Source organism: Myotis myotis, unplaced genomic scaffold (assembly GCF_014108235.1).
Source record: "Myotis myotis isolate mMyoMyo1 unplaced genomic scaffold, mMyoMyo1.p scaffold_m19_p_13, whole genome shotgun sequence".
NCBI lineage: Eukaryota > Metazoa > Chordata > Mammalia > Chiroptera > Vespertilionidae > Myotis > Myotis myotis.
The window spans coordinates 6,359,090-6,381,454 of NW_023416317.1; the positions used below are offsets into that span (position 1 = coordinate 6,359,090).

The 22,365-nt window shown below is 41.7% G+C and overlaps 1 protein-coding gene across 4 annotated transcripts in view; it reads right to left on the reverse strand.

The window, feature by feature from the left end:
- Nucleotides 1–20,453, reverse strand: part of SLC25A26 (solute carrier family 25 member 26) — a 160,853-nt gene extending 140,400 nt beyond the window's left edge. Inside the window, exons 1-3 of one of the 4 annotated variants that reach the window (XR_004971449.1) lie at nucleotides 20,306–20,451; nucleotides 10,054–10,210; nucleotides 6,215–6,324 (exon numbers count right to left, since the gene is read on the reverse strand). Coding sequence is in view for 3 of the 4 variants with exons in the window: in XM_036331627.1 (XP_036187520.1) it covers nucleotides 6,215–6,324; nucleotides 10,054–10,210; nucleotides 20,306–20,338 (300 nt within the window). In the remaining variant the exon portion in view is untranslated. Of the gene's footprint in view, nucleotides 1–6,214; nucleotides 6,325–10,053; nucleotides 10,211–20,305 lie in introns of all 4 variants that reach the window. The other 3 variants (XM_036331627.1, XM_036331626.1, XM_036331629.1) reach the window with 3 other exon arrangements.
- Between the last annotated feature and the right edge of the window lie 1,912 nt (nucleotides 20,454–22,365).

The window sequence follows — 22,365 nt, forward strand, 5'->3', positions numbered from 1 at the left end:
GGTCTAATTAGATTCTGCTTTGTACAGGGCTTTTTCTGTGTCTGATGAAAAGTGAACTGTAACATAATTGAGGTAGGGATTTAGAGATTTGGTGTAGCAAATTTCTTAATAAAAATGGCACAAATGGGACTCTTCTTACTGTTGTTACATATTAAGTCTTACTTGATCCATTTTACTGTATTCCAAATTACAAACATCAGGTGGGAGGCTGTAATCATAGTTTTACTGATTCTGTCATTAAGTTTTAATCAAGCCGCTGCTACAGAGAATGGTTAGGAGGGTAGGGCTTCTGCTTCTAAGTTTCCTTCACACACTTATAGTTACTGCATCAAAGTAGTCGTGGACACAATCATAAGATATTGTTTCTAAGAAATGTGTAACAGACAATCCTATATCCAAGTAAGTGGACTACACAGCAATGACCGAACATCTCTACACCTCTCTGACCACTGACAGCTACACGTTGTTGTTTTCTAGTCCATTTTATTTTACCTATGAAAATTTGTTTCTCCTAAATTCACCCATTTCTTTCTCTTGCTTTTGCAACCACACTTGTATGAATCTGAAACAAAAAGTTTATGCTCTGTGAGACCAAAATAAGTTATTGAAACAGGAAAGTAGTATATACATTCCTCCAGCATTTACTGAGAAAACTGTTTATTGAATGGCTTTGAGAAGTTTTTAAAGAAAGTTCAAAGATAATTAGAGCCTCAAACCAACATTTCCACAAACTTCCTACACTTGACAATCTTTTCAGCATATTAAACCATAACTAAATTTAAAATCATTCAAAAGTCAACATCAAGAGATGTTTCACCAATGAAGTTAATCTATATACCCACTGCTGATAAATTCTCCACTTAAATTTCTCCAGGCATCACAAAAACTACTATCAAAAGGCATCTGACATCAGGCCTCACTACCAAAGGAACTACGGAAACCATAAAAGACCTAATAAAGATAAGAATGTCCTAGAATTGTATATTTCCACTCTTATAATACTTCCCCAGCTAAAGTCTACTTACAGCACCTCCTTTGTCCAGGGGTTCACATTCAGAATATTACATTACAAGAGCTTCCATACTTTTTTCTTCTTTATTGATTAAGGTATTACATATGTGTCCTTATACCCCCCAATGTCCTCTCACCCCCAACTCATGCCCTCACCCCCCTGGTGTCTGTGTCCATTGGTTAGGCGTATATGCATGCATACAAGTCCTTTGGTTGATCTCCCCTCCTTACCCCTACACTTTCCCTACCTTCCCTCTGAGGTTTGATGGTCTGATCGATGCTTCTCTGTCTCTGGATCTGTTTTTGTTCATGTTTATGTTGTTCATTATATTCCACAAATGAGTGAAATCATGTGATATTTATCTTTCCCTGCCTGGCTTATTTCGCTTAGCATAATGCTCTCCAGTTCCATCCATACTGTTGCAAATGGTAAGAATTCCTTCTTTGTTACAGCAGCATAGTATTCCATTGTGTAGATGTACCAAAGTTTTTTAATCCACTCATTTGCTGATGGGCACTTAGGCTGTTTCCAAATCTTAGCTATGGTAAATTGTGCTGCTATGAACATAGGGGTACATATATCCTTTCTGATTGGTGTTTCTAGTTTCTTGGGATATATTCCTAGAAGTGGGATCACTGGATCAAATGGGAGTTCCATTTTTAGTTTTTTGAGGAAACTCCATACTGTTCTCCACAGTGGCTGCACCAGTTTGCATTCCCACCAGCAGCGCATGAGGGTTCCTTTTTCTCCACATCCTCGCCAGCCCTTGTCATTTGTTGATGATAGCCATTCTGACAGGTGTGAGATGATACCACATTGTCGTTTTGATTTGCATCTCAAGGATGATTAGTGACTTTAAGCATGTCTTCATATGTCTCTTGGCCTTCCTTATGTCCTCTTCCGAAAAGTATCTATTTAGGTCCGTTGCCCATTTTTTGATTGGGTTGTTTATCTTCCTTTTGTTAAGTTGTATGAGTGAACTTCCATATTTTAAAGATGTCAGTTACAGCCCTGGCCGGTGTGGCTCAATGATTAGAGTGTCAGCCCATGCACCAACACTCTATCAAGGGCACATACCTGGGGTGTGGTTTCAATCCCCATCCCCAGTCATTTGGGGCGAGTGAGGGAGGCAACCATTCGATGGGTCTCTCTCACATAGATGTTTCTCTCTCTCTTCCCCTCTCTCCCTCCCTTCCACTCCAAAAACCAATGGAAAAAAATATCTTCAGGAGAGGATTAAAAAAAATAGTCAGTTACAGATATTAAAGTATTAGAATATACAGCATTGTCTACAAATGAAAAGATGTATCATTAACATGAGTAATCTAACAGTTCTCATTTGACCTACCTCATCATATCAGTTTAAATACTTTTTTTGTAATTCTAATAGAGAGATAGGAAAGTCTGTCCTTCAACATGGCAAACTAACTTTCAGGCAAGATGGCCCTACATGAAATGAAATAAGTGGCCCAGTTATTTTTGCTGCTTGCTCTCAGCAACATATTAAAATGTAAGCCAAATATTGAATTTGTGAAAATGTATTTAACCTTAATCTAAACAGCATGAAATTCTAAAATAGAGGTAAAAGGTGTCATAAGTACAGAATTTTCACGACCTAAGACACTGAAATGCTCATATATGATTTGCTATTCTTTAGAACGTACATGCACTCAAAAAAAAAATAACTGCATGTAATGAGATTCTAATTTCAGAACAATAGTACAAAAATTTAAACCAAGGATAATAGGTTAAAAGATTTTTAAATTAAGTATAAACTGCTTTCAACTTACAGTTTAAGCTAATTTTCAGATAGCATTTAAACAATGCAGTGCTTACTTTGAGTAAGAATATGAAGAACTGAAAATCCCCAGAAATGTTATGCAAATGTCCACATGTCCACTTTACTGGAAGAATAGCCATAGGTTTCTTTAGATTCCTAAAGGGGTCTTCAGCTTATAAAAAGAACTACTACTTTATGTTATTTGCTTTTAAAAAATGAATATATGTTAGTCTACCACTTTTATAACTGCAGTTAATTATGAAGGCAATTATTTTTAATCCAGGGTTAACTTGGGTTCTACAAGATCATTTTTAAACCAGTGGCAAAAGGAAATTTTATTGAAAGCACTTCAGTAATCTTAATGTCTCTCAGGATAATTTCTTTCAACTTTCTAGATTTTATAGTTATTAACAAAAAGACAAGAAATAACAAGTATTGGTGCGGATGTGAAGAAAAGAGAACCCTTGTGCATGCTGTAGGATTCCATTTCTATTAAATGGCCAGAATAGGCAAAGCCACAAAGACAAAAAGTAGATGAGTGGCTGCCTCGGGCCGGGAAGGTTGGGGAAAGGAGAGTGACTGTTAATGGGAACAGGGTTTCCATTTGGGGTGATGAGAATGTTCCAAAACTGTGATGATGGTTGCACAATTCTGCAAATATACTAAAACCACTGAATTAAACTTTAAATGGGTAAATCATAGGGTATGTAAATTGTACCTCAATAAAGCTGTTATTTTTTTAATTGTCTTCTTAAAGTTAGTATTTACTTTTACTTTTCGGTCAGGATCTCTCTCTCTTTTCATCATCTCTATTCTCTATATTCTCAAGTGAAAAAAGTTCTATTACAAAAGTTTATAGATTTTCATCCAAATTTTCTAAAGGAAAATAATGTATAGAAAACAAAACTATAATATATAATTACTTTTCATGTAAATGTTATAAAAACCGATTCACTTTCCAAATTTCCTAACATTAATTTGTACCACTACTTTCCAAAACAGAAAACAAAAAAAAGTTACTTGATAAAATAACAAAAGGTTCATAAAGGAGACCCTTTCTCTCCACTTTGTTGTCCACTCCTACCCACAAGGCTAGGGCAGCATAAACACCAGACTGTGTGTTTTAAAGACAACAATAGTAAAGAACAGACATTTATGAATGGAGACAATTCTAACAGAGGTTGTCCCTTAGTATTGCAGCAGGGCTGAAAGAAAGGTAAGTGGGTGAGGAAAGTGGGAAAATGTTAATGGCTCCCTTCTCCTCTGTGTTAGTTTAGGAAAGAATAACCCTAAATTATTTTGTAATTATAAATATTTTATCTCTTACATTATCATTTCTTTTTTTTGGCTCATGAATTATTTATGAGCGAGAAGGTCAGATAGTTTTGTAAGCCCATGGTAGGGATGGACAGATTATCTGTCACTGCTTTCCAATTTTACTTCATTATAATCAGCAACCAAATGATTTAATGATATTGTCTCTACACTATTTGTTTTAAGTTGCTTGTGAACTACTGGGTTATACATTTTAATTAATATTCCAAGTATACTTCATAAAAATTAATAATCTTTGTTAGGTGCAGAGGTCTATACATAGCTATTAGATCAATCTTGCTGTTGTGTTGATAGGTAGATTACATTTTTAATCATTTCTCCTTATAATTCTGGAAATTCTTGTTTTATATTTTGAGCCTGGGCTATTTGGTCCAGGTTCTGGTTCATTACATCTCTCAGAAGAACTGTTCCTTGTATCATTACACAATGTTCTCTTTGGTTTTGTTTTCAGCCTGTTTTGTCTGGTGTTAACATTATTCTATCAGCTCTTCCAGTTAGTATCTCTGTATCAGGCAGGGTGGATCGGAAGTAGAACCACTATGACTGATAAGAATGGAGGTTATAGGAATGTGAACAGTAACTGTGGGAGCTGGGTAAGCAGTTTATGTAGAACTGTAACCCCTATGTGTAGTGTTGGGACAGAAGTCACAGGGCAGGGGATCAGGAAGGAAAGAGGGATGTGATATGGGGAAATCCAGGACAAACTCACGTTGTCTCTGAGTTGGTGAGAGTGACCTGCAGTACAAGCTGCCACCCTCACCACAGCTCCCACACCTCTGGACTCAGAATGCAGAGAAGCTGAAGGGAGCAACAGTGCCGGGAGCCGGTCCATCCTTGCTGTTTCAAGGGACCTGGCATACATGGCATACTGTTCTTAATATGTTTGCTCACCTTCTTGGCACTATGTGTTTTAACCAAGGTCACCTCTCTGAGAAAGGTTGTTTCCCCAGGTAGGGATTTTCCCCTGAAGTTAGGGAGGGAATAAAACCCCTTAACTAAGTGCCAGGCGGGTAATTAATCACTTTAACTACGAACAATCATGCTTAAGCTACATAATCTTTACTCCCTGGAATGGAGATAAGAAACGCCCTAACCTTTGGAATAGAGATTGATAGAATTGGAATCAACTGGTATAAATACAGATGTAACAAGACAACAGGCACACAGAACCTACACACAGAACCCACACACAGAACCTAGACACAGAACCTAGAGAGAGAACATGGCAAAAGATCCTGGACAGAAACTGGCAACAGAACCTAGAGACAGAACCTAGTGAGAGAACCTGGCTGAAGATCCTAGAGACAGAACCTGGCTACACAACCTGGATAGAACATGGCAAGAGAACCTGACTAGAGCCTGGTGACTGAACCTGGCTGGAGAACCTGGACAGAACCTGGCTGGAGAACCTGGAGAACCTGGCTGGAGAACCTACAGAACCTGGAAACAGAGCCAGGCAAGAGAACCCAACCATGCTGATCAACTGAACGCTACATAATCTGTGTCATTCCTTCTTCGCCGACTCCATCCACACCTTTGGGGACCCCTGGACCTGCTGGGGTTGGACCCCAGCACAACAGCAGCTGCCTGAGTCCCCAGGTCAGTGAGGAGGTGTATGAAGTGCAAGCACGCCTGACCCTACACCAACCTTCCGAGAATAAACACATCTGCTTCACTTCCGCCTTACACCTCTTGTACAAATGTTTCCTGTGGTCAGCCTAACCTGGAACCGTCCTGGAAAGGGAGTTCTGGGAAAAAGAGTTTCAGCTCAGTTCTATGTTGACATAATACAAAGCCACCACAATGTGCATGGATGTTTTCTTCCCTCTTTAATTTTACTCTTTCTGTTTCAGGTCTGTCTCTTGCATATAGCACACAGCTGAATTTTTCTTTCATCCTATCTAGATTCTGTCTTTTAATTATCATGTTTAACCCATTTACGTTTATTAAAATTTATAACCTTCATAGCTTAAAAAATAGTCTTTTTTATTTCATTAACAAATAAAGTAATATGTATATAGAGACTGTGCATATATGAAGATACATGCATAATTATATTTCTGAAGTATTTTATATACATTACTTACCACTTCTCCAGCAGAGGCAGCCAACATGTGCTTCACAGGCATCAAATGTGAAGATGAATCAGTGCGCAAAAACCATTTCACATAATCATAGGTGATAAAAAAGGCAGCAGCTGAAATTTAAACAAGCCAGTCTTTCACAAAGTCAGCAAATACGTTTGTCAAAAAAATTACAACTTTAGTTAATAAATTATGACATAACAAGATAAAAATAATAAACACATATTCTTTCCCTACTCTCCTCACTTTTGCAGAATTTACCGAACCCATATTATATGCCCAACCCTGGACTTATGAAAATGCAGAAGACATGATACCTGCCCCAAAGGAGCCTCATAGATAACCTAGTATTTACCATTTTGTACTAACAAATCACTTGACATTTTTAGTAAGCTTTCTAGAAAGGGATAAAATATCCCTATACAAACATAAAAGAATCAGTATAGACAGGTTAAAATTACAAACAAAAACCTTAACTAAATAAAATATCTAGTGATATTTTATTGCTGTTTATTCAAAATAACCATGGATACTTTTTACTACATCAACCCACTTTACATCAAGGAAACAATTAAAACTGGAAATCAAAATCTCCAACAGCTACTCCTATCACCACGCACTGATCTAGCTGCAGAGGCTTTACCGCCTGCCATGTATCGCAAACCAAAGCATGTTCATCACTTTCACAAAAGATAAGGCACAGAAAATAAATGAAAGACTAATTCATCTTTTGAAAGACATCCGAACATGTCACATTAAAGTCTGAAACACACAGGAAAGGAGTTTGATAGTGAAGCTTTATTGTTGTCAACACTCCTCAGGCTGGTAACTAATGCACATCAATGGAAGCACCTGTCCCCCGAGGAGAAAGACCCATGAAAGCAGTTTTATGTAGTCAACACAGGTCCCTGTTTCCATTGGTGGCTCCTAAGGAGACACACTCACTCCTTAGCCCACTCATTAAAATACAACTGGAACAGCCCCAACTGCATTCAGCTACCTCCACCTGCTACACAATCCACCCTCCCACCCCCGCTGGGAGAAGGGAGAAAGACTGCTAAAAGTTCCAGGTTTTCATGGGAACCACCTCCACCTGGTCAGACCATATTGCTACTTTTATGATAGACCAAGTCCTTTAGAAATGCAAGCCCAAAGTCTCCTGGGTGACACCCAAGAAAGCCCTTGCCAATTGGAAATGATGGCAAAATAAGGTTCCAAATGAGGCTCTAGGCAAGTTACAACAAAGAAGCAGGGGTGGGCTACCTGATATCTACAGCCTCTTGTAGCTCTTAAAAAACAAAACAAGCAAAACAAAAAACCACTGCTATGGTTTTTCTACATTCCCTTCTAAAGGGGGTAGGGATCTGTAATCAGGTCTTTTTGTCTCCTCGTTCGACCTTCAGTCCCCTCCATCCCCTACAACTCACCCCTGCAGAATACCTTCTCAAAAAAAGGCTACAGCCACTTGCTGGGCCCTGACCAGAATCCACTGGAGGTGCAAGGCCTACTCACCATACGCGTGCGAGCAGCCAAGGACACAGCAGTATTACCTTGTTAAAGGCCCCTTTGCCCTACACATGCACAACGGCAATGACTCAGCAGGAGCAATATACTACTGCTCAAGCGCACCCTTACATACCCTGCTTATGTTAATGTAGCACGAGCTGCACTAATTGGCAGGAGGCCTCTTTTGTTTGAGCGTGTATATAAGTTGCCACTGATGAGCCAGTTTTGAGCTACTTTGTTCGTAATAACGCATGTCCCACTTACCTACTGTCTCCCGTGTATTGTTCCAATTTCCTACACCCAGAGGGGTCACGTCCCTGGCTGAGGAACTTGCCCCCAACACCACTGAATATTACTCAGACTAGAACTTGAACCAAAAACAACAGGAAGAAAAAAAAAAGTGCCACATAGAAAATTTCAATTCACCAACAATTTACAGAAAACCAAAAAGACCATTTCTGAAACTCTGACGCTATTTAGCCAGCATCTCCAATCCCATGATGTTCTGTGGATGGAAAAAATAAAAAATAAAGGGGCCTGGCAAGAGCACCACTGTATCACACACACAAAAATCTGAAACCACATTCTGTACGTAAACTCCTGATGGCAAGAATCTAAACCAGTGCTGTGAGATGAATGGAGCGCCATGTGCCCTGCAGACTATGGACCATGCCACACCTACCAACAGCGATTCCTAGGTGCAATCTGTAAGGAAAAGACATCTTTAGGACAATGACGGAGATACCATAAAAATGGTAACAGCTCTGGCCAGGTGGCTCGGTTGGTTGGAGCATCATCCCATGCACTAAAAGGTTTCAGGTTTGATTCCCAGTCAAGGCACATGCCTAGGTTTCGGATTAGATCCCCAGTCAGGGCGCATACAGGAGGCAGCCCATCGATGTTTTTCTCTCTCACATGTTTCTCTCCCTCCCTCTCCCTCCCTCTCTCTAAACGTATCCTCTGGTGAGGATTAAAAACAAAAACTGACGAACAAAAGATAGGGACCCAGTAATAGGTACTTAGTAACGTATGCCTTTCAATTCCCTTGTTCAAAGATTCCCAAATTTGTCTGCTTATTAAACCACCTGGAGTTGTTTTTTTTTTTTTTTTAATTTAAACTTCCAACTCCCAGCTCACAGCTCATCAATTAAATCAAGATCACTGGAAGCGGGACACAGGCAACAGGACTTCACAAAATTGGCCCAGGCGATCAAGGGCTGCACCGTGGTCAAATTTAGGAACCTGCCCCTCGCCCACGCACACAGTTATCATTGACTGGGTGCTCAACAATGACATGCTATAATCAATTACTGATGGCATTGCGACAAATAAAAACTCAAGGGCAATCTCAAAACAGTTTGCTGTCTCAGGACTGATGGAGCAAGGGGAAGAGGAAAGAAACAAAGGGACCCAAACACTGTGCTGTCCGTGCACCACAACCTCTAGGTGAATGCTGTGCTCACGTGGGGACACAGATGGACAGTTAAATGTCAAGTGAACATGAAAGAATTTCTCATAAATTATCTTGAGAAAAAAGAAATCGAACCCCAGGATTTAAGAATCTCCTACAGCAGAGGTTCTATAATTGTGTGTGTGGTGGTGGTGATTTTTTTGTTTGCTTGGTTGCTTTCCAATGCCACACAAAACATCAATAAACAATTAAAATGAGATAAATATCTGAAAAAAGTACAGTATACCAACAAGTGGATTAAGTAAAACAGATGAAATTGATTCTAGAATAAGAGGCCATACATCATATAATGTGACTTTAGCAAGACACTGGAAGGAGAGTATCGAGGAGGTTAGCAGAATTGGTTGCATCAGCTAAGAGCAATTCCGTGAAGACAAAAAAGATGTAATGCCTCTTAGATTCATCGGCTTCAGAAGACTCTCCGAGGCAGCAGCTATTAAACTCACCTTCGCACTGGAATCACCTGGGAAGCTACTAAAACCTTGCAAAGCCCAGACCAATTAAACTTCTGGATGTGACACAGGCATCAGTAATTCTTAAAACTTCTCAAGAGATTTCAATGTGCAGGCAAGGTTGAGAAACTGCTCTAAGGCATCACAATTAATGTTAGAACACTTTAAGGATTCTAACTGGAAATGTTAACAACAAAAACCATTTTTAAAAGATTGCTCATATTTTTTCTATTATAAATACAGTGGAATGGGATCTACAGCTGATTAAAATAATTGGTTAATGAATGGAAAACAAATTCAGAAGATAAGTCCCAACACGTAAGAAATTCTATATGTAGTACCACCACCCACCATTCTGAAAATAATCCTATTATCTTGGCTTTATAGCAGGAGAATACCAATACGATTTTTACCATTAGGAAAGGATCCAATAGCAGCAGAAGGAACGCCAGCATATATTCCATGAAAACCACCAGCCTTATTAAATCCTTGGGGACTCTGCAGCCTCGTTTTAATGGTATCCAGAGGAAATAATATCAAATCAACAGAGACACCTGCTACCCCACCAGCCTTTAAAAAAAGAGGGTGGGGGAAGAAAAGGGAAAACAGGTTACAATAAAATAAGCTCTCTGCCATTTGGGGGTAGGGATAAGAAGGTAGTCTTTAAAGCATATTTCTCATAATTGTCAGTTCATGGACTATCTGGCACAGTCAAAAGACCTACTCCCTAAATCTAGAGATTTTCCAGGGGGAAACAACCATTATACTATATTTTCAAACTGTAAATTTTCAAATAAATTTTTCTCTTTAAAGTGAATTTTACAATTTTTCTAAATAAATTTGGCATTATCAAAAGAACTGCTACCTAAATCTAGAGATTTTCCTGGGGAAACAACCATTATTGTGCTATATTTTTTAATACTTTCACATGGTTCAAAGACTCTTTCCCTGTTCCTACTTTGGTTGTTTTCTTATTACATCCTTCCAAAGTTACTTCAGATATATACAAGTAAATATGAATATGTATTTTATTTTCCTTTTTAAAAAATAAAAGGTGTATACAATAAACACTGTTGAACCTTATTTTTTTCACTTGTCTTGGAGATATTTCCATATCAGATCAAATGTTATATTTTTGTCTTCTTAACTAATGAGTGGTGAATCTGCAGTAAGACTTTTTTTTTTTGAGACTTCTATTTTTAAACAGGTAATGAGTCTTGTGAATCTAGATCCCTATTTTAAGAATCACATATCTAGGGATTGCTACTTTGTGTATATTTGAAAATTCCTTGATAAATGTTTTAATTAAGTGAATAAATGGGGGGAAATAGAACTAATTCCTAGAGGACATTAAGGCCTGGCCCTAAGCCTAAGCAAACCGTGTTGTTTAGGGATGGAAAGCTGCACTTCAAAAAGTTTAACCTCATGAGAACTTGGAGCATATGGAGAGTATTTTAAAACTGGTTACACCTCAGTCAAATCAAAAAGATACTCAAAAAATATAAACTCAAACACAGTGTCAAAGAAAGGTCAACACACACGGTCTAAAAGCATGATATGACGATGCGTATGGAAACCAGTTTATGCAGATGGAAGAAGGGTGGAGAGGAAACTCACTGTGGCTCCTACATAGGAATTCTTACACTGAGTTGTCAACTTTTGCTATCTCGTGAAGTGTGAACCACATGACTATATTACCTATTCAAAGGGTTAAAATATCCACTAAAAACCTACATATACCAAAATGTAGACTAAGAAGAATTTGTATTATTCAAACATACAGGTAAAGTTCAAAATGATCAGCTGTTTCCACCTTTTGGGTTACAAAATGCTCAGGAGCTTGCACCCAGCAAACACTCTGCTCTACTTACCACTCACAACAAAACCACTGCAAGAGATCACTGGAAAAAAGAAATTGCTCTGATGGGAAATCCAATCATTAACTAGCATAGGTAAATACTAAAAACTAGAGGCCCAGTGCACAAAAATTTGTGCACTCGGGAGGGAAGGGGGGTCCCTCAGCCCAGCCTGTGCCCTCTCGCAGTCTGGGACCCCTCGGGAGATAACGACCTGCTGGCTTAGGCCTGCTCCCGGGTGGCAGAGGGCAGGCCCAATCCCTAGGTGCAGCCCCTGGTTGGGCTCAGAGCAGGGCCAATTGGGGAGTTGGGGTGCCGCCCCCTGTCATGCACAGAGCAGGGCGGATTGGGAGGTTGCGATGCCACCCTCAGTCACGCTCAGGTTAGGGCCGTTTGGGGGGTTGGGACACTGACCCCTGTCACACTCAAGGCAGGGTCAATGGGGAGGTTGCGGCGCCACCCCCTGTCATGCACAGAGCAGGGCCCATCAGGGGGTTGGGGAGCTCCCCCGTCATGCACAGAGCAGGGCCGATCAGGGGGTTGAGGAGCTCCCCCCTGTCACTCACAGAGTAGGGCCAATAGGGGAATTGGGGCACCGCCCCCTGTCACACTCAGGGCAGGGTGGAACAGGGGGTTGGGGCGCCACCTTCTATCACCCACAGAGCAGGGCCGATCGGGTGGTTGGGGCGCCGCCACTGTCACACTCAGGGCAGGGCCGATGGGGAGGTTATGGCTCTACCCCGTCACACACAGAGCAGGGCCCGTGGGGGGCGGGGGGGTTGGGGAGCCGCACCCTGTCACACACAGAGCAGGGTCGATCAGGGGGTTGAGGCGCCGCACCCTGTCACATACAGAGCCACAGAGCGATCAGGGGGTTGGGGAGCTCCCCCCTATCAGGCACAGAGCAGGGCTGATCAGGGGGTTGGGGCGCCTTCCCCTGTCAGGAACAGAGCAGGGCGGATAGGGAGGTTGTGGCCCCGCCCCCTGTCACACACAGAGCCGCAGGGCGATCAGGGGGTTTGGGCGCTGCCCCCTGTCATGCTGATCCCAGTGTTGGGAGGCCTCGCGGCTCCGCTGATCCCGGTGCAGGAAGGCCTCTCGGCTCCGCTGATCCCAGTGCCGGGAGGCCTCGTGGCTCCGCTGATCCAGGTGCTGGGAGGCCTCGCGGCTCCGCTGATTCCGGTGCTGGGAGGCATATTACCCTTTTACTATATAGGATAGAGGCCTGGTGCATGGGTGGGGCTGGTTGGTTTGCCCTGAAGGGTGTCCTGGATCAGGGTGGGGGTCCCCACTGGGGTGCCTGGCCAACCTGGGTGAGGGGATGATGGCTGTTTGTAGCTGGTCACACACCCTTCAGGGTGGGGGTCCCCACTGGGTTGCCTGGCCAGCCTGGGTAAGGGGATGATGGCTGTTTGCAGCTGGTCACACACCCTTCAGGGTGGGGGTCCCCACTGGGGTGCCTGGCCAGTCTGGGTGATGGGATGAGGGCTATTTTCAAGCCGAATGAAGCTCCCAACTGCTCCTTTTTTTCTTTTTTTTTTTTATTCTGGGCCAGCTTTAGCTCTGGCTCCAGCTCTGAGGCCTCTGCTGCTGAAAGAAGGTATCTGGTTTGTTTTGGTTCTATAATCGAAACAATGTATAACTCCAGCTCTGAGATCCCGGGCTCGCTGAAAGCAGGTTTCTGGGGTTTTGTTTAGCTTCTATATTTGTAACAATGTTTCTTAAACTGCAGGCTCAGAGGCCGGCAAGGCTGGCGGGGAACATTGGTTTCCTCCGTCACCGAAGCAAGCAAGCCTCATGTTAGTTTCAAGCTGCCTGGCTGCCGGCCGCCATCTTGGCTGGCAGTTAATTTGCATATCTCGCTGATTAGTCAATGGGAAGGGTAGCAGTCGTACGCCAATTACCATGTTTCTCTTTTATTAGATAGGAGGATTAGTTTCTACTAGAAAAGCACATTACCTGAAACATTAATACTATCCTGTATGATGGGCCTGAAAGACACAACAGAACCTCAAAGACCATGAAAGTCTCCTCTGTGAAGGACCTAAAAAGATGACCCCCAAAGAGCAGAGATGTGCTGGTAGAGAATCACATGGGCAGTAAAACAATGACAAATGACATGGGATTTTTCTCTGGATAAAAGGTAGCCTTTTCTAAGTCATGGGAAAAGGTTTATAAGTACCATAGAAAAGTTTTAAAAAGTCAACCTTCTTCTCATTTATTTTTGAAACATTTTACACAATTCAGTATGTAAATAAAATATCTTGCCTGCCTCTTTATTTTCTCAAAGCTCAAGAGCTAATTCTGCTGAGAATGTATGATATGACTGGATTCCTTAAGAACATTCTGACTTCATTACAATTTTTTCTTTAATCTTAGGAGAAGGTTCAGAAAGTGCTTGCTATCTACACCTCAATTGTAATCAATAAGTTAATTACACTTTTGCTCTCTTAGGCTACTTTGCATGCATTGAATCTCTGATCCCCCTTCATCAGAATTCTTATCTGCTGGGAATAAAAGGACCAGATTCAATCTACTTACGAGTGAAACATAAATCAAAAGTTACTAACTGCTTCTGCAGATTTTAAACTTCTGAGGCTCAAATGGCATTTAAATTCATAAGACTGAAAAACAACAATGCAAACAAACAGGTAACAAAAAGCAGGAAGAATACCTATATATTTATCCACACCGCGACATATTTAAGATTTAAACAAAAACTTTAGTAGTGCTTATAATTTTGCATCAGTGTTGTTTTGTTCATAATTATATACAAAATATACATGCCAACATCAGTTAAATTACAAGAAACTCTACCAAATTATTTTATTTTTTTAGCCTGAGAATTTTGTTTTATTTTTGATCATTTATCATAAAGGTTCTCAGGCAAATGATTAGTTTCAAGATTTATGGTAGCTTACACTGAAAATGGTAATTTAAGAACTAAACAAAAATCCAAAGATATAGAACAAAATTCAGGCAACCAGCAAGCCTTAGTACAGCATAACAATTTATTGCGACCTTGATATCATATAGATAAAATACACAATTCTACCTCAAGTTAAAAAACACAAAAAGTGCTGGCAGGCTGCAGAGAAGTGTCTAATTAGTGCTTTGAAATTACTCTGGGAGTTGATAAAAGTCAAAATCACTTGCTATAAAACCTTTATTTCTCAAAAGGAGGCTGCGCAACAACAAAAAAATCAGTGCTAAAACCAAATTAGGATAAAACCAAACCACTTGTCTAATTTAACTAAGCATAGTTAAATTAGGCCGCTGGCCTAAACTTCAGCTAAGAAGAACCAATGCCCCCCGCCCCAATATTAACGGGGCTTCTCTGGGAAACATCTGTCCTTGACATTCTGGGGTTTTCTTCCACAAGGACTTGAAGCTTGTAGTTCACTGCTCCTGCTTCCTGGATATCTGTCTCCTCCCCATCCCCCATGCATCACCCTGCAGTGCTCCTTGCCACTTCCACCCTGATGGCAGTCACCTTTGTACAATGCAAACTTCAATTCATCTGGCCACTGTCCAGCCGGTAAGTCCTCCAAACTCTCCCCAGCCTCAGGACAAAGAACAAATCCTGTAAGGCTCCGGAAGTTCTACCTCTCCACCCTAACTCCACCTGGAGCTCTTTTCCTCCAAGTCATCTGATGTTCCTCATGTCTTGGACTTTACACAGCTGTTCTCTAATCCCCAGGTCTAGGATTAGACACCCTTGTTTCCAAACACTGATCACAATTTTAAAAAATATATTTTATTGATTTTTTACAGACAGGAAGGGAGAGGGATAGAGAGTTAGAAACATCGATGAGAGAGAAACATCGATCAGCTGCCTCCTACACACCCCCTACTGGGGATGTGCCCGCAACCAAGTTACACGCCCTTGACTGGGATAGAACCTGGGACCCTTCAGTCCGCAGGCCGACACTCTATCCACTGAGCCAAACTGGTTAGGGCTGATCACAATCTTAACTCTATAACTGAGCATCCCACTATTGTCTGTATGTCCCACTACACTGTAAGATCCATACCTGTCCTGTTCATCAATATGTTCCCAGCACCAGCACACAGTAGGCACTCAATTATTTGAAGAATGTATAAATTAATGATTATAAGGAAGGGCTCCTATCCATATTTTAGAGGGTACAACAAGTCAACCTTTAAAAAGTACAGATTTTTTTAAAATTGCAAAACTCCGGATCAAGCAATTCCCAAAAGAAAAATATAAATGGCCAACAAAATTATGAAAAGATGCTTCCCCATCATTAATGACCCAATAAGAACAAATTAAGACATTTCCCCAATTAAACTAGAAAAGATTAAAAATATAAATAGTTATAGGGAAACAAATTATTATAGCCTACTGAAGGACAATTTGGTAAAATGTCAATTTTAAATTATAAAACCCTTGATCCAGCTATTTTATTTATATATATTTCACTCACAGATATGCATAAATATACAAGAATATTTACTATAGCATCGTAACTAAAAAGCAAGAAATAACCTAAATCCAGGAATCTTGTTAGATCAGTTCGTATATCTGAGTACTGTGTTGCCACACAGCCTTTAAGAGAATGAGGTCAATTGGACTCACTGGCACAGAAACGTGTTAGATTATTAAGTTAATCAACTTAGCTGTGCAGCAATATATGCTTTATCATCCTGCCTTTCAAAGAAATGTGTAACTCTTTGTATATGCGTAGTTACAAGTCCTGAAGCAGACACACTAAATTGCTAAAAGTTATTACCTCTGTGCAATGAGACTCAGGATGAAGAGAATTTTTACTATCTTGTTAATTTTTGTATTGTTCAAATTTGGTTGAGTATTGCAAACATATAAAAGTAAAACTATTCAAAATCCCTCATAAAATAAATCCTAACTCACTGGTTACATTTGGTATGGAATAGGCACTCAGTAAGGGGAACTAAGAACCTCGATCTATGGGCCGGTTTTAAGCTACCTGTCAGGCTTCATTTCACCCTAATGAACCTGAGCCTCTCCTGACACGTCTTGAAACTTCTCATTTCTGTGTTCCTGCTTGGATTTCTCTCTCAACCTGGAATGCCCTTCCTATGGCCGCTGTCTCCTGAAGCCAGCAGACCACCTGTTCCCCTGCCACCACACACACACACACACACCCCTGCCAAAGCATAAAAAAAGATATTTGTTCTGAATTATAAGTTATATCACTAGACAATAAGTACTGCTCAAATTATTTTGATACATTTTTTACAAAGAAACAAAATCTTTTAAAAAATATTTATTGAGAGTATTACATGTTTTAAATTACAGCATCTACTTTTTCATTTCTCAAGTACAGTCAACAAGAGAGCTTTTAATTTTTAACACTGACAAGAAGTGTTGTCATTAAATTAACATTTTTCTCATCATTGAGACCACTCCGCATGATTCCACTTGCGCTTTCATTTTTACAGCATTACACTACCATGCAAAGGACAGCCTGTACTTTTCACTGCACAGCACCAACACTGCCAAAGTCCTTTCACCTGCAGCTTAGGATGGTAGGGGTGTTTTTGGATTCATGGTAGAACAAGCCAGGTGAGTAGATGAACTACAAGGTCAGTGAAATAGTGAGGTACTCAAGAGGAGAGAAAGAAGAGGCAGGCAGGAAAAAATAAACAAGTGGGACTACATCAAACTAAAAGCTGCTGCACAGCAAAAGAAACCCTTCAAAATGAAAAGGGAACCCTGTGTGGGAGGACATACTTGCCAGTGACAGATCCGATAAGGTCTTAATTTCAAAAATATATAAAGTACTCATACAACTCAACAAAAGGAAGACAAACAATCCAATTGAAAAAAAGGGCAAAGGATTTGAATAGATATTTCTCTAAAGAGGACATACAAATGGCCAAGAGATATATGAAAAAAATGTTCATCACTAATCATCAGAGAGATGCAAATTAGAACAATGGGATACCACCTCACACCTGCCAGAATGGCTACCATCAATAAATCAACAAACAAGTGCTGGCGAGGATGTGGAGAAAAAGGAACCCTCGTGCACTGCTGGTGGGAATGCAGACTGGAGTCGCTACTGTGGGAAGCAGTGTGGAGTTTCCTCAAAAAACTAAAAATGGAACTGCCATTTGACCTAGTGACGCCACTTCAAGGAATATATCCTAGGGATCCTGAAACACCAATCACAAAGAATGCATGCACCCCTATGTTCATAGCAGCACAGCTTACAATAGCTAAGATCTGAAAACAGCCCAAGTGCCCATCAGTAAATGAGTGGTTAAAAAGGCTGTACATTTACACCATGGAATACTATGCAGCAGTAAAAAAAAAAAAAAAAAAAAAACCAAGGATCTCTTACCCTTTGAGACAGCATGGAGGGACCTGGAGATGATTATATAGGTGGGAAAAGCCAGTCAGAAAAAAAACAAGTATCACATTATCTCACTTATATGTGGAATCTAATGAACACAAGTTTATGAATAAAATAGAGCCAGAGGCATGAAAACATGAAACCTACTGACGAATCTCAGATGAAAGCGAGGTTGGGATTAACCAAAGAAAGTATATGCATAGATGTATTGCTCATGAACACAGACAATAGGGTGGAGAAGGCCTGGGACAGGGTGGGAACTGGATGGTCTGGGGCAAGAGGGGAGAAAAAGGGAGGACATCTGTGATACTCTCAACAATAAAGATTTTTTTAAAACATGAATGAATGAAAAAATATAAAAAATAAAGTAGGTTCCCCAATATTTTCCATCTCTATCCCACCTCAGTTTGTTTCTCTCAGAGTACTTATCCTTTGGGTTTGGTTTGTTTGCTATGGTATCTCCAAGGGTAATCACAGTGCCCAGAATACATGGCACTTAGATTGTGTGTTCAATGAATAAGATAAATTGTGTGTTCAATTAATAAAATGATTTGTCTTTAGTTGGAATAAAATCTAACTTCCTTGAAACTTGTACCCCCTGACCCAAATTTCAACCTCTGTAATTAGATGAAAAAATAAAAGTATACCTTCCAACATGTGTACCACACTTTAACAAATTTTAAAACTGTGTCATTGTTCTTCTTCTGTTAACTTGGGCACTCACCTGTTTTTAGCAGCTGCTCCCAACTCCAGAGAGAGTATCAAGGAGCAGCTGGCAGCGGTTCTCAACCTGTGGGTCCCGACCCCTTTGGCAGTCGAAAGACCGTTTCACAGGGGTCGCCTGAGACCATCCTGCGTATCAGATATTTACATTATGATTCATAACAGTAGCAACATTACAGTTATGAAGCAGCAACGAAAATAATGTTATGGTTGGGTCACAACATGAAGAACTGTATTTGAAGGGCCAGAAGGTTGAGAACCACTGCGGGCATGGCATCCCAGGCTGCATTGCTAGGGCTGGAATCTGTTCTCCAGCACTGACCTACATGAAATGCATTTCCTTTGTGTGACTTAGGACAAGTCCTCTAACCTCTCTGTATGTCAGTCCTGCCATTTGGAGAGCTCGAATAAGACTTCAACTACGACAGAATTAATTGAGACGATGCGTGTAAAAAGCTCACCCCAGTTCCTAGAACAATGCTGTCTGTCAGAACTACTGCTGCTGCCCAGGGAGGTGTGGCTTAGTCGGTTGGAGCGTCGGCCTGTGCGCCCAAAGGTCGTGGGTTCGATTCCCAGTCACGGCACAAACCTGGGTTGCGGGTTCAAGCCCCAAATGGGAAGCAACCAGTTGGTGTTTCTCTCTCCCTCTCCCTTCCTCCCTCTCTCTCTCCGGACTCAAGGAAAAACATACCCTCAGGTGAGGATTAAAAAAAAACAAAAAGCACCACTACTGAGATCTCACTGGCTAGACAGGAAAACTTCTGGAAAGTGGTAACACACTCCTTTGTCTGCATCTCTAAGACCCGGCTTACACAGTCTCAGCAGATCTACATGGAAAACCACCGTCCCGCGCGTCTGGCTGCGGCGCCTCCCTCCGACTCCCGGGGAGCACCGCCACCAGCCCGCCCGCGTCACCTTCCCACAGCCCTTCCCTGGTCTCCACCCCGGACCCCGCGGGGCACCTGCTCGCAGGGTTACCTCCAACACCCGCAGCGACAGACACTCGGTAATTAGAGGAAACGCCGCTGGGCCTCCATTTTCGGTGAGAAGCTTTTTGAAAGTTTTTTTTTTTTTCCCTTCTCACAACGAGCCGATCTCTATCGTACTCACCGCCCTATCTAGAATGCCCTACTGGACCTGCCCAGAGAGGCGTCAAAATATTTATTAAAGGAATTTATTAAAGGACTGTTCCTTTTTTATGTACGTGTGGATTCTAGTTGTTTTCTAAGGAATCAAGCACTCCTGTCTCACAGGAAGCAGAATAACCAGATTCATTATACAATGAATGAATGAATGAATGAATGAATGAATGGGAGTGTCATTTTTCCGAGACTGAGAAAAAGCACGGAACATGACAACATGGTCTGGGACAGAGGGTCTGCGCGACCTGGGTGCGCGTGTCTGGTTCTGTTGCTATATTCCTATACATAACCCCAGGTTCTCCAGTGCAGTTACATCAATGGAAGCTTTTACGTAGGGAAACGATCTCCGTGCGGAAAACGAGGAGTCGGGCGGCCCCTCCCCGTCTCTTCCCGACGTCGGGGCGGAAGGACTCCGCCCGGACAGAGCCGGCGGCGGCCCGCGCCCCGCGCTGGCTCCCAGGCTCGGTGACCTGGGACGAGAGCGCAGTTCGCGCCAAACCGGGAGACATCCCAGTGCGGAGGGGCCCCGACCAGCGCCGGGCCGGACTCCGGCCCTCCGAGCACCCCCCTCCCGCCCGCACTCACCACCAGCGAGGCTGTGAAGCCGGGCCGGTCCATGGCCCGGAAACACCGCCCACGCTATAACCCGCCGTGGAGCCGAAGCACGTCGCGACCCCGCGCACTGGGCGCCGCCATCTTGAAGGCGGGGCCTGAGGGGCCGGTACTTCCGCAGTCACGTGAGGGCGAATCACAACAAATACACGTGCAACCAAGTCGGCTGGGCGGGGAGCTCGGGGGGGGCGGGGCCTGGGGATTGTGATTGAGCGGAAGCCCCACTCTCCTCCGCCGCCTTCCCCTGCGGCAGCCTGGGATCCCGCGAGAAGACGGGGAAACTCTCGCGAGCAAAGAAGCCGGGGCTGGGATCCGGGAGAGGGAACCCTCCAAGGGCAGCCGGGAGCAAAGTGTAGGGCAGAGGCTGCAGTGCAGGGAGCGGCCGTAGGAGGGCAGAACTAGTTTCAGGGGGCGAGGTTTCTCTTTCTAATTGGTTATTTTTGTCTTATTTCATCTCTTGCTTTTATCTGTGCAAATTTCGTCCGAATTACTATAAAACACACTCAACGTCAGGAGATTATGAAAGACGTAGAAAAATACTTCAAAAATAGCATCCTCCACTTCTTACTGGCAGTTATTACACTAAATTTACTTGTTCAGTTGTTTGCATGCTCATCCTGTCCACGGTGCACACCTTGAAGACCACCCTGACACAGGCTGAGCATTCCTGAGGTTACTTAGCTTATTACTGTGTAAGCAGTACCTGACCCTTAGTAGACACTCAACATAACTTGTGAGTGAATGAATGAGTGAATGAATGGATGAAAGGTACAGAGCCTGGCATGTAGTAGACATTTCATGTTCCTTCCTAGAGCCCCATTAAGGGCATTGGAGGGCTGTAGAGTTGAATAAGGGGACAGCCTCTGGGATGTTTTCATTGTAGCACAGAGCGGGGTATTCAGAGAAAAACCCTCAGAGAGTACATTGACCAGGTGCAAGCTTTTAGGAAAGTAGTTTGGAACTAAGTATTAGCAATCTAACAATGTCCGTAACATTTAACTCAGCAAAGATAACAGGAAGCCACTTACACATTAAACAGAAGAGGAATGGTTAGGTAAACTTCGTTAGATGCATTTGATGTACTATTCCCTTGGCAATAGTGCTTGTGAAGAGCATGTGCTATAATAACATGCAAAATGCTTATGAGATTAAAATAAGAAAAAACATAGCACAGTACATATGTACATCTGTTCATTCCTAATTAAAACTAATATTAAAAATAGTATTCCTAATTAAAAATACTATTCCATTCATTTTCTTAAAAGCTGCATTATTCCCCTAGACAATACAAAATAATTTTGATAGTAGCATTACAGGCAAACCTCAGATATTATGACCGGTCTGATTCCAGACCACTGTAATAAAATGTTGCAATCAAGTGAGTCTTAATCTTTTTGCTGGTGGGGGATCTTGCCTTCCATTGGTTAAAAAAAACACACCTGAGCTCAATAAAGCACAGCATAATAAAACAGTGGTTCTCAACCTTGGCTGCACATTAGAATCACCTGGGGATCTTTTTAAAATCCTGATTTCTGGGCCCCATCCTCCGGAAATTCTGTTTCTTTGTTATGGGGTGGGGCCCCAACATTAGTAACAAAGAAACAAAATTTCCGGAGGATGAGGCCCAGAAATCAGGATTTTAAAAAGATTCCCAGGTGATTCTAATGTGCAGCCAAGGTTGAGAACCACTGCAATAAAACAAGGTATGCCTGTACTTTTTCTCCTATTTTTTTATAATATAAAAAAGTATTTTAGATTTTTAAAAATAGCACACCCTTTATCACATCCTTCAAGTCAAGGTATGTTAAAGACTTCTCACTGTTGTGAGACCTGGCTGCCTCTTCATACCTCATTCATTTTCCTAACATTGCCCACAGTTTTCTTCAAAATCCCAGTTAAGTGTCCTCTATTTGCTGCTAGAACTCTAACAAAAGACACTCTAATTCAATATTAGTACATATATACCTATTAGTTATGATCCGGCATGACTTGACAGCTTAAAACAACAAATGTTTACCATCTCAGGGTTCCTG